The sequence below is a fragment of the Ursus maritimus genome, unplaced genomic scaffold (assembly GCF_017311325.1).
Source record: "Ursus maritimus isolate PB19 unplaced genomic scaffold, ASM1731132v1 scaffold_16, whole genome shotgun sequence".
NCBI lineage: Eukaryota > Metazoa > Chordata > Mammalia > Carnivora > Ursidae > Ursus > Ursus maritimus.
The window spans coordinates 1120636-1137895 of record NW_024424008.1 but is presented as its reverse complement, the minus strand read 5'-3'; the positions used below and the strand labels follow the sequence as shown (position 1 = coordinate 1137895).

The following is a 17260-nucleotide window of genomic DNA, read 5'->3' as shown; positions in this document are numbered from 1 at the left end:
GAAGCCTCTGGCGCCTATGGCCTCCGGAAACATTAAACATACTCCAACCTCTAGCCTGATTAACCTAACAGTTCATCTATTTCTCAGCTTGATCGCAAGTCCTGGTTTTAAATAATTGCAGACTCCTCGGCTGTCTCGCTGATTAAAGAAGCATAGTGGACAGAAGATCAAAAGGAGAGCTCAGGGAAATCTCCCCAAAGTAGCCAGTTTCCCCCAAAGTCGCAGAGACATGGACAGAGAGAGGGTTCCAGGGAAGCATAGGATGTACGTTTATTCTTTCTGTCCTCTCTATGAAATTGCCCTCAGGTATTGTACTTTGGGACTGAGGTCTTAGTCTTATTGTGGATTGCTGTCACCCTGTCCAGCTGCCTCAAGGAATCATGTATGTGTTTTGTCTCCTTTGGAAAACTAAGAACCAGAGGCTTGGTTATAATCCACTCCTCAAGTGAGTTAAACCTGGCTGAGAGTCTGTGTCAACAATTGTATTTTTTTTTTCTTCTTGGCTCTGTTCTTGTCCCTGTCACCATCTTTAACCCAAATATTAAAACTGTTTTGGCTGGAACTCTTGCCCTATCTTGGGCTTAGCTCCTCTCTACAGGTCTTTCTTGGAGAAGAAGAAAGGGAGAGATGGAAGTCATCTTGGAGGGTCACATGGAGGGAGAAGAGGGTGAAAAGGGGAATGAATGGAAAATTGTGTTGAGGACAGAGGAGGAGCGAACAAAGGAAGGCTCTCTCAGGAACCAACACACATTATCACAAGTTCAGTGAACATTCTTCATTGCTGACCCTTTCCTGACCTGACTCCACCCCTGAGGGACACAGCTCAGCTTGACCAATGACTTCAAAGAACTTGGAGGAACAAGGGCCCAGAAGGTCAGCAGTAAAGGATAAAAGGGGACAGCTTCTTGCAGCAGCACACACCTGCTTCTCTCTCTGAGAGCCTGTAAGCTCCCAGACCTGACATCATGGTGCATTTTAGTCCTGAGGAGAAGGCTGCTGTCACTAGCCTGTGGGGCAAAGTGAATGTGGAAGAGGCTGGAGGCGAGGCCCTGGGCAGGTAGGCACTGGGTTTCAAGGCATGGGAAAGGGTGGTGAATAAGAGCCTGGCCAATTGACCAGAAAATTCCTCAAGATTTTTGGAAGTCTTTGATTTTCCATCTGCTATGGTCCCATCACATAGGCTCCTGGTCGTTTACCCCTGGACCCAGAGGTTCTTTGACAACTTCGGCAACCTGTCCTCTGCCTCTGCCATAATGGGCAACCCCAAGGTCAAAGCCCATGGCAAGAAGGTGCTGACTTCCTTCGGAGAGGCTATTAAGAACATGGACAACCTCAAGGGCACCTTTGCTAAGCTGAGCGAGCTGCACTGTGACAAGCTGCACGTGGATCCCGAGAACTTCAGGGTGAGTCAGGAAATGCTCATGTGCTCTTTTATTACTTTTCACTTCAGGATAATAATGGCAGTTGAGTCTTTGATCGGAAAGACTAACAAAAACTTCAAAAATTATGGGTCGAACTCCAATGGGCGTAACCAGGACCACCTCGATTCAGGACTAGTGACAGAAAAGGGCTATTAGCAGCCAGAGTTTGCTTAAAACTTTTCAAGAACTTTTGTCAGAGCTGGATGTTTTCATCCTAGAGAACAACATCAGAGAATAGCAGACATGTTCAAGGAGGAATGGAATTGGCATTTGGTAAATAAAGGCCTGTCTCAAGGAAGGAGAAATATCTTATTTTATGTGGGTCCTGATGACGAAAGTTTAGGGAGAGATTTGGGGGAAAATTTTTTAGACAGACTTTTCAAAGGAATATACAACAAGTTCTCTAAAATATATTAAATTACCTGTCAGTATTGTTATCAAATGGAGGCTTGTTCTTGCACTGATTGGAGACTTTAAATAAACTCAGTCTGAGGACACATGCAGCCCTAAAATCCCATTATTACAGGACTTAGTCAATTGGTAGATAAGAGAGAGAGAGGGAGGGAGGGAGAGATGCAAATAAAAACGGTGGCATGGGAGAGAGGATGGGAATATAGGGAGGCAGGGTGTTGACTGGAGAGCTCAGAATCATTGCATTGAATTTAGGGACTAGCCGATCCGAGCTTTTTGCAGGCACACCCTTGAGAGCAGTCGACGTATGGAGTTGGCAGGGAGTATAGGTATTGAGCCACTTTTTCTGCAATTCTTTTTGAGACCTTCTACTCAACATGCTACTTGTCGTTTTGTCTTTCACCTAACAGCTCCTGGGCAACGTATTGGTGATCATTCTGGCTTCTCATTTTGGCAAGGAATTCACCCCCGATGTGCAGGCCGCTTGGCAGAAGCTGGTGGCTGGTGTTGCCACTGCTCTGGCCCACAAGTACCACTGAGTCCTCTTCCCCGTTCAGCAGTAGCCTTCTGTGTCCCCAGTGTCCTCCTTCTGCATATGGGGATTTGGGTTTGGCCTTGAGAGCACAGCTTCTGTTCAATAAAGTTCATTCTATTCAGGAATCAGAAATTAATACTGTGTCTTCTCCATCTTTCGCTCTTGTGTTAAAGGAGAGAAGTTTCATTGGCCAAGGGGTGGGGGGAGACATAGGAAGACATAAGAACTCCTTTGGGAAGACAGACATTATGGGAGGATTCTAGAGGGTCTGGGTGGATGCTAGAATGGGGAAGTTTTCTGGGTTGGGGAAAGGGTTAGTTAAGCAGGCAGGGATTTACGGGGCAGTGTGGCAAAAACTTACTGTAGAGGGGAAGGAAGGAGGTGCTAAGCAGTGCCTCAGGAAAAACAAGACATTTTGTGGTACATGTCTCAGCTTTAAAACCTTTGCAGGGGTCTAAGGTCCAGGGTAGGGTTACTTTTTCATTTGCTTTAATGTACATATTGAATCATCTAACTTATCATATATCTTGTGAGAGGCTGAGTTGGTCATAAGAGGATAAGTTGAGGGATGGCTGGGAGCTTTCCAGAGAAATCTCCATTAACCAACAATAACCTCTTCTTTCCCAAAGGGTTCCACGGTCTCAATGGGGAGCCAAGGCTAAGACACAGGAAATCACTGTGTGTTATTTTATAATCGAATGTAACATGCACTAAAATAAAATTGGAGTTAGGATACTGTATGGATTTGGGGGAGGGGAGAATGACCAAGACTTCAGGTAGCAAACAAGATACTAACAAAGGCTCATAGTCTAAAACCAGTAAGGTGGGGCTTAGTGACTTGCAGGAAAATGGTTTTCTGGAAATAAAGGAGACAATAAGACATAGGTAGAGCATTAGGAAAGACAAGATAACATTAGGCCTTGAATATAAAAATAAAAACTGTTACTATGCTTTTGGCAAGAATAAACAATAAATATCTTTAGAACTATAAGAACTCAAGGAATAGGGGCGCCTGGGTGGCACAGCGGTTGAGCGTCTGCCTTCGGCTCAGGGCGTGATCCTGGCGTTATGGGATCGATCCCCACATCAGGCTCTTCCGCTATGAGCCTGCTTCTTCCTCTCCCACTCCCCCTGCTTGTGTTCCCTCTCTCGCTGGCTGTCTCTCTCTCTGTCAAATAAATAAATTAAAAAAAATTAAAAAAAAAAAGAACTCAAGGAATAGTAGTTAGAGGGCAAGTAATCAATTCACACAAAATGAATTCAAAATTGCAGAGACTAGACATGGATGTTATTTCAAAGCAACAGACATAATGGTCTAAACCAAAGAAGAGCAGTGAGATCTGCAAAAACATGAAGGATAAGCAGAGGTAGAGTGAGGAAAAGATGGTATCTGGCTGGCTGGAGTGGATGACAAGAAAGGAGCTGGGAGTCGATGACGGAAATCTCCCAGCCTGGGGGTGGGGGGGCTGAGAGGGGTGGAATCTAAGAAGAGGCCTTGCACTGACTTGGGGACACTCGTGAGGAAGTGGCATGAAGTGAATCACTCTTGAGGGAGTCATTGCTAGGTTGCTTAGGGAATCTTGACCTCCAGGCCTTGAGTCAAACTCACATCAAGGCTCAAGACCTTCACACTTGATAAGTTAAAGCGTCGTATCTTGGCAAATTCAACTCTCAGGCATTTCATTGCCCCTGCGCATTGATCAGAATTTGTCCTGTGAATTACCTTCTGATTTGGGCTCACGTCTCCACAATAGCGATGAGAGGCAAATGATTACTTACTTGCAGGCTGCCCACAGCACTGGTCTCTGAGCCCTGTAGCCTCTCTTTATGCCCCTCAGCAAAGGAAACAGAAGCTATTCCCAGCACTACATCTTTCACCCAGTCAGTCAGTCAGTCAGTCAGTCAGTGTCTCAGTCAATAACAAACATGTATTTTTAATAGATCAATCTCATTGCCTCTTTCTTGCCTTCAACTCTGACTCTGGCTCTGCCTATCATGGGGTCAAGGACAGTGATGATGGAGTGGTGGGCAGAAGATACATTATTTATCCCTTAAGGGATTGAATTTCAATGTTACCAGTCCAAGACCATTTAAATGATAACAACTTCGTAATTAACACACACAGGTGCGTATGCACATGCAGACACAGGTCTAGATGACTCAATTCTTTTTTTTAAGCTTTATTTATTTAGTTTAGAGAGAGAGTGAGCACAGGAGGAAGGGGCAGAGGGAGAGGGAGAGAAAGTCCCAAGCAGACTCCCCAGTGAGTACAGAGCCCAACACAGGGCTGTGTCTCAAAATCTGAGATCACGACCTGAGCTGAAACCAAGAGTCAGATGCTTAACTAGCTGAGCCACCCAGGAGCTCCTCCGACTTTAAGTAGAGGAAAAAAGGACTAATTGTTGATAGGAAATAAGAGCCAGGTGAGCAAAATAACGTCACGATGAACAGGATATTCTTGGAATATTAAGAGTACAGGGGTTTAGAGATGATGTCATTACCAGGATGAAAATCCTGTAATGGCTTCTCACTCTACCACTGAAGACAAATCGCGAGTTACTAGGTTTCTGCTTCCTGCAGCCACATTTCCTGCCTATCCGCATCCTTACCTTTACATGTCACCCATTTCAGCCCATTATTCATGTTCCCACCATACCAAGGGTTTGTCGTTCCTCCCTCAGAGGTGTGGATTCCCTATTCCAGCTTTTAGACCTTTCACCCCAATATCTCCCCATAACAAATTCCTTCCTTTCATTCTCGCTCCAGCTCAAATACTACTCCTGAGAGGGGCTAATCCTGCTGTGATCATGTCCCTCCCTCATTAAGTCCAGATATTAATTTCTTCATAGCAAATGATAGTAACTGAAGTTATTTTGTAGATTGGCTTAATTATTCATTTTTGATATGTTCCACGCCCACATTATAAATGTTAAGAAGAAACTTTTCTTCTCTGCCTCATTTATCGTAAATCTCTAGTACTTAGAACAATTATCCAACAAATAGATTTTATTTTATTTTATTTTTTTAAAGATTTTATTTATTTATTTGACAGAGAAGAGACAGCCAGCGAGAGAGGGAACACAAGCAGGGGGAGTGGGAGAGGGAGAAGCAGGCTCACAGCGGAGGAGCCTGACCTGGGGCTCGATCCTATAACGCCGGGATCACGCCCTGAGCCGAAGGCAGATGCTTAACCGCTGTGCCACCCAGGCGCCCCCCAACAAATAGAGTTTAAGCGAGGGTCTCAGAACACATGAGAAGTGTTTAAAAAGAAAAAATTCCATGGATGACTTCTGTAATGAAATGACTTTAGAGGTGAGGATTTAGGCAACGTCAAAAGCAATGACTTGGGAGAAAAGGGAAGGATAAAACAGCAATGGACAAGGAGAAATCAACGAACCTTTGGAAGATACTGCCTTGAAAGCATTAAGAGAAAAGCAGGAGTTACAGAGAACTATTGGAAAACTATTTGGGTTTCTGGAAAAGTGGGGAGGTTGTTTACAGACATGAGGGGTCATAGAAATCCATTCGTCTGAGGAGGAGTTAAGCTTTCTCACTTGTGAAAGACTTCAGAAGCTTGGAAATCAGCCTCTGATTCATTCTCTATGGCCAGGTTCGACAAACTGAACCCAAAGGGTTTTAAAACATGATCAAGGTCTACATACACTCATCTCACAGACTTCCTAGTTTACAGACTAAAATCTGGCTCCTTATACCTCCTTCCAATCCACGCATGCCCTTAAATTGAGACTGGTGACAAATTATTATGGCTATAACTGGAAAATAACTACCGATTTCATCATGAATCTCATCTTCCTGGACTTTGTTATCCTCATCTATGAGCAGGCTTTACATGAGGTCACGAAGACTGAAAAGATTTCACTTATGCTATTGTAATGTCGGGCAACCTGATAAGTTAGAGGATAAATTAATCTGGAGACAGACACATCCTGAAATAAAATGGCCACAGAGGAAAATAATCAAGCCAGGTTTCCAAAGCTTCAGGGACCACGATTTGGCAAGTATCAGGCTTTGGCTGTGCTCAAAGTTGCCTCTTGTCTTCCTTCATTTCACTGATCTCTGATCTTAAAAAGAATCCTCTTGGTTTTGCCTCAAATTCTTATTCTTCTTTGCATCGTCTTCATCATTTCTCCAAGAACAGATAACAGTCTCTGAACAATATCAAGTTGAAAGGATGAATTCTCCGAGGGCAGGAATTCAGCTTTCATGTATTGGATTGAGCTCTTTAAGTTTTAGAGTATCCTGTAAGTAACACGGAGGTGGATTCTCAATGTTATTTTTTTAAGGAGTGATCTCAGGGAGAAACAAACAAGCCCATTTCCTAAAGCTCTAAGTGCAGGAGTAATAGACACTGATAGAGAGAGAAAAAAAAAAAAAATGAACCATTCCTCTTCTCCCTGGAAGTGTGTCCTGTCCCGTCCTATAAAACTGCTTGTTTGAGATGTTCAAAACCAAAGTACTGTAGGTGACAGGGACAGTAGTGGGTGGAATACTGTCAATGAAGATGGCTTCAGCCTGATCAGAAATGAAATGAAACGGCAAGGGAGTATGGTTCCAACACATGTCAGAGACAGCTCCCTTAATCTGCAGCCTATGCCATGGAATCTTCTGCTGCTCTCTGCACTGAACACATGCTAACACCCTTCTCCCCCAACCTGCCAAACACCTGTATTTCTTGAGACAAATTAGTAGATACGTGAAATTTGCCAGAATGTTGTCTGATGACTCTGAGGAAATATCTTTCGCTTAGGTAGATACGCTATTAAGTGGATTAAAAAACACTGAAGGAACATCCAGTCCTGCCCTAATTCACTCACGTTGCTTCCTTGTGATGTTGAATAGAGGCATTATTACTATTTTAAGATATATTAAATTGTGTGCCCAGTGTAATTTTTTTTTAGAATTTAAAATTTATTTTTTTAATTTAAATTCAACTAGCCAATATATAGTACAATCTTAACAGAATTGAGAAACAAAAAGGGCTGTGGCTTCTTCCCTGTGAAAACCGGCTGAACAACAGAATGATACATTGTCACAGCTCCTCACTCAATGCCTAGGACATTTACAATTCTTCCTTTTTACAGTGTCAATCCATGCTTCATCTTTAGTCTTCAAGACATTGCAGGCTGGGGGTGGGGGGCTTGGATGTGAATTGCATACTGGCTGGGGGATGAGGATGGGTGGGTGCAGGAGGGAAGAGGGGAAAGAAATGGAGTATCAAATTTCACAGGAAGAGCCGAGTCCCTCGGAGGGATGGGTTTTTTAAAAACAGAGAGGTGATATAGTCATTTTGGAAAGCAGTTGGAGAGACCAGATGATGAAGAGAAGGGAGTTAGTGTCATTTTATATGCAGGGAACCAGTCAAAATTACTGTTCAGGAGACTGAACAGGAATAGAATGTTTTAAGAAAATTGATGCGTATGTGGGTGCATACCTGATCAGAGAAGGAGTATAGACTTGGGTGTGGTCAAAGCAGCTTGGTGTGATTTTGAAGAAGTGATTGGGAGAAGGACAATTAGGGCAAAGATTCAGCAGGACTTGAAAAATAATTGGCAGACAGTGGGGAAGTCACAGATAATAGCCGGTTTCCTGTCTAGCGAGTAAGAAAGAAAGGCATCTACTAACAGAAAAAAATGCCTAGATGTCCCTTACTTTGGAGCTGGGAATGAGCATCACCAGTGTCATGGCAATCATGTCATTGAAAAAGTCTCTAGAATGCTCCAACTGACTCAAGAAATAGTTAATGGGTTTTAAAAGACTGAATCTCCTTTCTAGTCCCATTTCACTGATGCTGACTACTAACACTTCTTCCTCAGAATCTTTCCCATATGTGTCCACACCAAAGAGTTCCCCAAATGCGGTCTTCTTGGGTAGGGCATGTAGGATGATGGCTGCTGTGATTGAACAGCATTTGCGAGTCCCTCAGTCACTTATAACACACTAAGCAGAATAAACAGGAGTCACTCATACACCATTAGCATGCAGTCACTCACACACTGTAAACACATTAACTGAGCACCTTCTGTAAACAGTTATAGTTTCCAACACTTTTGAATTCCAAATTTGCCCTATTCTCTGCCTATCTAAGACATCACTCTATTTTCTAAATTAAGGTGGCAGGATTTTTTTTTTCTTTTCCTGTGCTGTTTGTTACTCATTTCTCACCTGAGCAATCTCTTCCTTCCATTGACCCTTCTCCCATGCTGTCCTCATTGATTATCTATGAACATGTACACACACGCACACACACGCACACGCCCTCAGGATCAGAGTATTTAATATTTAAATAGGCTCTAATATTTCTCAATAGTCGATAAAAGCCATTGAGCAAAATAGTTTCGTAATGAACAAGATATTCTTGCAATATTAATCTAGACAAGAGTACAAATGGATTAGAAATGGTGTCATTCTCACAATTAAAATTCTCTAATGGCTTCTTACTCAAGATAATGAAGGTAATCGTGAAGAGATTTAAGCAGGTGCTATCTCTACCGTCCTCTCTGACCCCTCCCTTCTTTACTATTTCCATATCAACCGCATCAATCCAGTGTTTGTCTGTGTACATACCTGTGTGTGCAGGTTGTGTGTGTGTGACTGTGTGTGTTTGCCTGCCTTGGGGCTTTAGATTTGCTATTCCAACTTCCAGAACTTTTCTTTCTTAATATTTTTCCATGGGAACCTCTTCATGTCATTATGGTCTCAGCTCAAATACTGTCCCTCTCAAGAGATCACTGCTAACGTAATTGTATCTCGCTCACATCAAGATATGAATTTTCCTCATAGCAAATAATAATATATGAAATGATTTTGCTGATCGATTCATTTACTTATTCTATGTATCTTCCCTTTTATAGAATAAAGTTCCAAGAAAGCAGTTTTCCTCTCTGAATTGTTTGTCTTAAATCACCTGTACATAGAACAATCAATGGTGCATAGAAGTTCAACGTATTCACCAAAAGGATATTTGAAAACACCTTAGGGGGCTTTTGTGAAAAACCAGCTTCATAGGTGAGAATTTAGGCAACGTCAGAAGGAGTGACACGGGGCACCTGGGTGGCTTAGTTGGTGGAACATGAACCTCTTGATCTCGTGGTTGTGAGTTCGAGTCTCATGTAGGGTGTAGAGATTACTTGAAAAAATAAACTCTTTAAAAACAACAACAGAGGGGCGCCTGGGTGGCACAGCGGTTGAGCGTCTGCCTTCGGCTCAGGGCGTGAACCCGGCGTTCTGGGATCGAGCCCCACGTCAGGCTCCTCTGCTGTGAGCCTGCTTCTTCATCTCCCACTCCCCCTGCTTGTGTTCCCTCTCTCGCTGGCTGTCTCTATCTCTGTTGAATAAATAAATAAAATCTTTAAAAAAAAAATTAAATTAAATAAAAAAAAAAAAACAGAAAGAAAGAAATGGGAAGGTTGGAAGGGTGGAACAGCTGCAGACAGGGAGGAGTCAGCAAGCCCTGGAAAGCAGTTGCCCTGAAAGCAAAGAGAGAAGCAGTGGTACCAGATGACTGTTGGACTCACTGTCTGTGTTTCTGGGAGCACGGGGCGGTTGTTCACAGACATGAGGGATCACAGAAATGCATCAGCCTGAAGGACAGTGACCGAGAATCACATTCACTTCTTAAGGCTTTCAGAGGCTTGAACACCAGCCTTTAAGTCGTGCTTCTAAGAGAGGCTCTGCACTGAATACATCAGACGTGGTCAAATATCTGTCCACACTCAACCCACAAAGTTGGGTTGAAGAGCTTGAAGAGCTTGAAGAGCTTCTAATCTGAGTTTCCCTTAGACTCTGCACTAAACATTTATTCCAGCAGAAATGTTCCCATCTCATCAATAGGGTGTGAGAATTCACAAATTTTTGCTTATTGCTCTAAAGTAGCTATTGAGTTGTGGATAAATTTCATTCTCCTGGCCTTTAAACGTTTCCTGAGTCTCCATCAATGAACAGATATAGGCTTCACATGAGATCATCGGGACTGAAAAGATTTTACAATTTTATAATAATATAATTTCAGGCGATCTGTTATGTTAGGAGAAAAATAATTTGAAGATAGAGATTTTCTCAAATTCAATTCACAGGTAACTTTTGATCTGCATTTTTATTCCATCAGCAGGTGTCTAGTCTCAGGGGCAAATAATCAAGCTAGATTTATGAAGTTTCAAGACTCCTGATCAGATAGCATCTGAGGTCATGCATCACTTTCAGAGAGAAAACAATTAGTATGAACTCTGTCACATTGGAAGTGTGTCCTGTCAAAATCTGTAGCGAATTAGAAATAAAATTATCTAAAGTGCAGTGATGTTTTAGCTATGACTACGGGGACTATTAGAGAAAAAAGAATTTCTGCTCCTTTAGAGGTTTTTTAAATTAAATTAAATTTATTTATTTGACAGAGAGAGAGAGAGAGAACACAAGTAGAGGGAGCGGCAGAGGAAGAGGGAGAAGCAGACTCCCTGCTGAGCAGGGAGCCCGATGTGGGGCCCGATGCCAGGACCCCCGGATCACGGCCCGAGTGGAAGGAGGATGCTTAACCAACCGAGCCACCCAGGTGCCCCTAGAGTAGTTTTACAACACATGAGAGAAAGCAAAGGAAGTGCTTCCTGATGTAAATTCTCAGGCTAACACCAGCTGAAAAGTGGACCCAACATTTATCAGAATTGGCTCTTTAAAGTCAGCATGACCTGCCAGTGAACCTTCTACCATTGTTTTCATCGAGATGGAAGAGCTACACCAAACCAAAACCCTGGGCCCCCAGCCAGAACACACCCTTGTGCTGTGGGAAATGTACATAGTCGGTTGTAGACGCAAATACAGAGATAAACCATTTTTCCAGACAAGCAGACATGCTTTACTTTAAATGGGCACCTAGATAATAAGATGTGTGGTCCAATATATTATTACTTAACTACTCTATTGTTGCAATCAAGCTGATGCTTTATGGGAACCATTTCCCCCTGACTATTTAGGGGACCATGGGCCAGATTTGACCCACAAGAGATCCAGTCAAGGTCAATAGGTCACTATGCCTGTGGCAGTCACTCCTAACTGAAGGAGACTTACACTGAAACCAACACAGCTCCTGTACTGGTAACCAAAGAAATCTAAACTCTCCGAACTTTCCAGATTCGTGCCCATGCTTCAGCTTTAATTGAAGGACATGTCTGGGAGAGTGACAAGAATTTCAGGGAAGACTGGCAAAGAGCACTGAAATTTTCTGTCGTGGGGTGGAGAAATAGTAGCTAAAAGAAAAAGTGAATAGAGAAATTTTCATAACTGAGTTGAACAGGGCACAACACACACTCAGTGGGGTGGGGGGACTCCAAGACGCTATCACAGATGTAACTTACCACAGAACTCTTCTGTGCCTAGATACCTCAACTGTATTCAGAGTCTAGGCTTAATCCATAGCCTCGTGGAATCAGGGGAAGCAAGGGGACAATAACTCATGCATGGCGAATAAAAGGCCACCCATTCTAGCAGCAGGAAATAGTTACTTTTGACACATCTGTGATTACCAGTAAGCTCCCAGACCAGACACCATGGTTCACGCTACGGCTGAGGAGAAGGATATCTTTGCAAGCCCATGGGGCAAGGTGCATGTGGAAGAGGTTGGGCAGACACGTTCTTGGGAACATTTGCTCTGCCTCTTCCATCATGAGAAACTCCAAGGGAAGTTCCGTGGCAAGGTGTTGACTTCCTTCAGAGAAGCTACAAGGAACCTGGACGATCTCAGGGCCACTTTTGTCCGGTTGAGTGGGCTACCCTGGGACATGCTACAGGTGGACCCTGGGACCTTCAGGGTGAATCCAGGAGATGCTCAGATCCTCTTGCTCTGAACCTCGGGACGCCTCAGACAGCTGAGCACCGACCTGACTGCAGCCAAGGATGGCTGTGGGAGGGGGGATATTTGGAAACACTGGCGTTGAGAGGACGGAACTAAGACCAAAGGGCCTAAGGAGTGCTTCTCAAAAATCTAGAGGGACTCCTTTGAACTCTATGGGCTTTTAGAAGAGACTTGTATAGACTATTGGTAAGTGCAATGGTCTGGAAGGAACTTGAACTTTACTTTTTATTTTTCACTTTTTTCCCTCTGGGAGGCAGAAAAAAACAAAGCCAAGGAGAAATATCTATGCAGGCGTATGCTGGTTCTATATAAAGAAGGAACCTAGGGTTCACGAATCTATTGCTAAGGTTATTCACATATTGGCTGGATATTGGTACAAAATTGCCCCCAGAGACCCATTTCAACCTTACATCCTATAAATCCTGAAATGGGGCAGAGTGTCCCTGAGGGAGGGAAATGGCAAGAACATGGGGCTTGGAGTGCATATGGAAAGGAAGCCGTGAATTTTTGTTTTTTAGCCCACAAAATATGAGGGTGGTGGTGGTGAGAAGAAAGAAAAAGTGAAATCATGGCCACGTACTAGTCTTGCAGGGCAAACACACTTGTGTTAGTGACCAAGCAAGACGCCAGGCTTGAGGGAAATTGACATTGGTGTGGTTCTGAATGGGAGATGGGTGGCCAGGTACCTGGAGGCCCGCGGGGCACTCTGTTCATTGTACCCATCTATTTCCTCTTGCCGCCTCCACAGCTCCTGGGAAACACGCTCGTGACTGTTTTGTCAGACTATTTTGGCGAGGAATTCACCCCCTAGGTGCAGGCTGCCTGGCAGAAGATGGTGACTGGAGCAACTAATGCCCTGACCCATAGAGATCCAATGGTGTAGAGTCACCAGGAACAGCTTTATTTTCAAACAATAGCAATGGCAGTGGTAGCATTAGTAACAGTAATAATCATAATGGTAATAATAGTGCTCTGCTAAAGAATTCTTCAGTAATCGTCTTCAGTTCTACTTTTCCCATTGCTGTTAAACTCGTAGGAACCCCAGGAATTATATGTTGAATTCTAAGTGTGAGTGTGTGTGTGTGTGTGTGTGTGTGTACGTGTGTGCAATTTCCCCATTCAATTTTTGTATGAAGTAAAGATTTTGGCAAGCAAATAAAAAACAAGGCAATGAAAGGAATATGTGCCTGGGCCATACACCTGGGGAGAACATACACTTGGGGGCTCTTCAGGTTAAAGCTGCAGACGTGGGGGGGCTCTGATGAGAGAGGGCTGGTGTCATGGGACAAGAACTCCTCCGAACCTGAGATTATATGGGCCTGAGTGAAGATGCCAGTGAAAACCAAGGATGTGGGTGGAGGTTGAGTACCAGTGTGGGGATTCTTCGGAGGAAAATTAACCCAGGTCTGAAAAGGGCAGGGTCCGGTCAAGGACTGTAATTCCATTCTCCTGATAAGAGGGAAGCGTTTTCTAAAAGCAGCTGGTTTGTCACAAGCCCTTGCAAGGGTAGATTAGGGATGGGAGGGGTTGGAGGTCCGAGCAGGGGGTGACTCTTTTTGAAATCATCCCTTAAGAACTGGCCTTGGGCTTTACGGAAGAACTTTGTGGTTTAAGTGGTCAGAGCTGCTGGGGAATGGTATATTGCTTATGTGTCATCAGGAGAGACCGTGTCCCAGGGGGCAGATTTGCTGCAGTGTTTCAGAGAAGGGACTTCCCCGTGAAGCACTCAGAGAGGAGGGGGTTTGGGTGGGAAGATGAGCCGGAAGAGGCTGAGAAGGCAGCTCAGGGAAGCAGATGAGCTCTTCGAGATCAAAAGGAAAAGGAAAGGAATTGCATAGAGCCACGGGGAGGCTAGATCACAGGAATATCCGACTGGCTGGACGTTAACTCGGGGTTATAAGCAAGGCTGTAGCGTGGTAAGCCTGGCTGTGGGTGCTGGGCAGATTAGCGATCATGCTCACATTGACAAATCTCTACTGGTTTCCGTGCCTTCGTGTAAATACCCACTCCACCCGCATGTGCCCAAACAGCGAGGCCAGGGCCAGTCGCTCCAACTCTGCTCCCTCCCACTCTTCCCTTAACACCTCTCTCTCAGACCTTGTAATGCCTTCTCTAAAGGAAATCTGTTTTTTTTTCTTTCTTTCTTTCTTTCGCCTTTTCTCTCCAGCCTTCGAGTTTTGCACCTGCCCTTCCCCGCTTCTGGGAGCTTGTTTCACCAAACGACGTATGCCTGGCTCCCTCTTATCATTAAGTCCCTCTTCAAATGTAACTTCCTTTAGAACCTCTATCCTTATATCATTTTTCTCTAGTCACTTGCTACCATGTCATCAGATGCATTTTTTCTTGTCATATGACACCCATCTGAAATTCTCTTCTTCGCTGATTTAATTCTCAGTGTCGGTCTCCTCTGCCCCCTAGAATGTGAGCATGACACTATATACACTTTTTATTTTTCAAGATCCCCAGTTTTTAGAACAATCCATGGAATGATTGGACTCAGTAGATATTTATTTTTTATTTCTTTTTACCTTTGTATTTTTAGATTTTATTTATTTATTTGAGAAGGAGAGAGTGAGAGAGAGAAGGTGAGCTCGGGAGGAGGGGCAGCAGGTAAGGGAGAAGCAGGTTCCCCGCTGAGCAGGGACCCCCCCCTCCCCATGCAGGCCTCAATCCCAGGACCCTGAGATCTTGACCCGAGCTGAAGGCAGACACTTAACCAAATGAACCATCCGGGTGCCCCAATATTTGCTTTTTAAATATGTGATAAATAACTGTAAAACTGTTAGATGACCACGGTGATGGGCTAGCATTGATGTGATAAGCTTCTGGACAACAGTGCGAACCGTGAGCGTGGAAGTCAAGTGAAAGTGTGGAACAGCCATGAAGGAGAGAAATCAGAAAGTCTTGGAAGGTAATTGTCTAGAGAAGATGAGAGAAAAACAGGAGTTAGAGGTAATTGCCATAATCACTGTCTGGTTTGCTGGGAAGATGGGAGGCTGTTTGCCAACATTCAGAGTCGCAAATGTCCCTGAGTCTGACGGGTTGCAGTGTGTGCGCACTGGGGAGACAAGCACCAGGGCCATGGGAGAGCATGGACCCTGAGACCATTCCCTCAGACCATGCCCATGGCTGAGGGGAGGTGGGATTCCTGGCTGTGGCCAAAGTTTCCTTGCTTTTCTTTCATTTCATTGACTTCTTCCCTTGAAGAAATCTTTTTGGGATTGAGTCACACTTTTTTTTTTTTTTTTTTTTTTTTAAATATCTCTGTACCAAAGTGTTCACATCATCATAGTTTGGGACTGCGAGCAATTCTGTCATGGTAAACTAGCTCTGGCACCTTAGCAATTCTTATCCAGATTGTATTACTTTTGTTTTGCTTTGTTTTGCTACATTTTATTCTTTTGATCATTTTGCTACTTTTAAAAGATATTTTTCAAAGGCATTTCTCAAATGCTGGGAATTCAATTAGCTCTTTATGAATGACATAGGTGGTGGTAATAAGAAAAACCCTGTATTTCAGAAGGCACCACAGTAAACTGCCAAGCATGGTAAGGGCAGAACAATCCACATTTTAAATGTAAGTTTTTTCCAAGATGAATTGATAAAAATTCTCAATGTCTCAAAGGATTTCTTTTCTTTTCTTTTTTTTTTTTTTGAGATTTATTTATTTATTCGACAGAGATAGACAGCCAGTGAGAGAGGGAACACAAGCAGGAGGAGTGGGAGAGGAAGAAGCAGGCTCATAGCGGAGGAGCCTGATGTGGTGCTCAATCCCATAACGCCGGGATCACCCCCTGAGCCGAAGGCAGACGCATAACCGCTGTGCCACCAGGCGCCCCAAAGGATTTCTTTTCTAATAGCAGAAATTCAACACTAATACATTGAGTTGAACTTTTTAAATTTTAGAGTACCTTTGTAAATACACATGGAGATTATTTCTTAAACTGTTTTTTTTTTGTTTTTTTTTTGTTTGTTTTTTTTTGGTGGAATTGGTCTTGGGGAGAAACAAACCAGCTTCCTGGAGCTCAAAATGTGGGAGCAATAAACTCTGAGAGAGAAAAAAACAAAAACAAAAAACAAGCCATTCTCTCTCCCTCCGAAAATGTGCCTCGTTTAGACCAATAAGTGCTTGTTTGAGATACACGAGACCAAAGCACCTTAGGTGACAGGGACAGCGGTGTGTGCAATACTGTCAGTGAAGTTTGCCTCTGCCTCATTAGATACGAGGAACAGTTAAGCACAACAAGGGAGTGTGGCTCCAGCAAATGCCAAAGGCACCTGCCTTAATCAATCACTATTGCCAGAGTCTAATGTTCCCTCCACTGAACATGCAATTTTCCCAGTACTCAATTGTGCACTTGCTGACATAGAAGAGTGGATACATGCTATCGGCCAGAGACACTGCTGAGTAGTCCAAGTGAAAAAATGTACTCAAACAAGTACATATATTTTAATAGAACCCAATGACAATAGTGTAATACTGGTTCTCTAAATTATCCAGCTTTTACCTGTCTTGTATCTGAACTGAGGCTAGATTGGAGTCTTTTCTTCTTACAAACACTACAAAACTATGAGCCTTGTCTAAGTTTTAGAAAAAAATGGTGACCCGGAAAAGCCGTGGCTTCCTTTATACCCAAGGTGAACAATGAATGATATCTTGTAATCATCCGATACAATGCCCAACAGATTTCTCATTCTTACTCCTTTTAAGTCCAGTTGTGCCTCATGGTCAGCCAACAAGGTCACCTCAGGGATAATGGGGTGGGGAGCTTGAGATAGGAAATGCCTAGTAGACAGTGGGGAAAGGACAGCAGAATCCCCCTGATAGAGCCACCCAATGCTATCGAGACCCAGATGTCCATCCTGCTGACCCTCCCTTGTCCAAACCCCACCCCTGGTGTGACAACCCACCCTTGACCAATGGTCTCATTTCATTGGGAGAAGCGAGGGCCTGGAAACTAGAAATGAGGAATAAAAGGCCACACAGAGAAGTAACAACACAGACTTGCTTCTGGCACATTACTGGTCACCAGT

General features: G+C 43.7%; 2 protein-coding genes across 2 annotated transcripts; both read left to right on the top strand.

Moving 5' to 3' along the window:
- Window positions 1-819: 819 nt before the first annotated feature.
- HBE1 (hemoglobin subunit epsilon 1) lies at window positions 820-2503 on the top strand. Its single transcript, XM_008709609.2, has 3 exons — window positions 820-1057; window positions 1181-1403; window positions 2243-2503. The coding sequence occupies exons 1-3, from the start codon at window positions 966-968 to the stop codon at window positions 2369-2371; spliced, it is 444 nt and encodes a 147-aa protein (XP_008707831.1). The 5' UTR covers window positions 820-965; the 3' UTR covers window positions 2372-2503.
- A 9418-nt stretch (window positions 2504-11921) lies between these two features.
- On the top strand, window positions 11922-12218 carry LOC103680120 (hemoglobin subunit epsilon-like). The gene has a single exon (XM_008709656.1). The coding sequence runs from the start codon at window positions 11922-11924 to the stop codon at window positions 12216-12218; it is 297 nt and encodes a 98-aa protein (XP_008707878.1).
- Window positions 12219-17260: the final 5042 nt, after the last annotated feature.

What these genes read in the sequence shown, in the direction of transcription:
- HBE1 (XM_008709609.2), top strand. Translation starts at nt 966, where the DNA reads ATGGTGCATTTTAGTCCTGAGGAGAAGGCTGCTGTCACTAGCCTGTGG. An exon ending in GGAGGCGAGGCCCTGGGCAG is followed by an intron (nt 1,058 to 1,180) that starts GTAGGCACTGGG and finishes CCCATCACATAG; the next exon opens with GCTCCTGGTCGTTTACCCCT. An exon ending in TGGATCCCGAGAACTTCAGG is followed by an intron (nt 1,404 to 2,242) that starts GTGAGTCAGGAA and finishes TTCACCTAACAG; the next exon opens with CTCCTGGGCAACGTATTGGT.
- LOC103680120 (XM_008709656.1), top strand. Translation starts at nt 11,922, where the DNA reads ATGGTTCACGCTACGGCTGAGGAGAAGGATATCTTTGCAAGCCCATGG.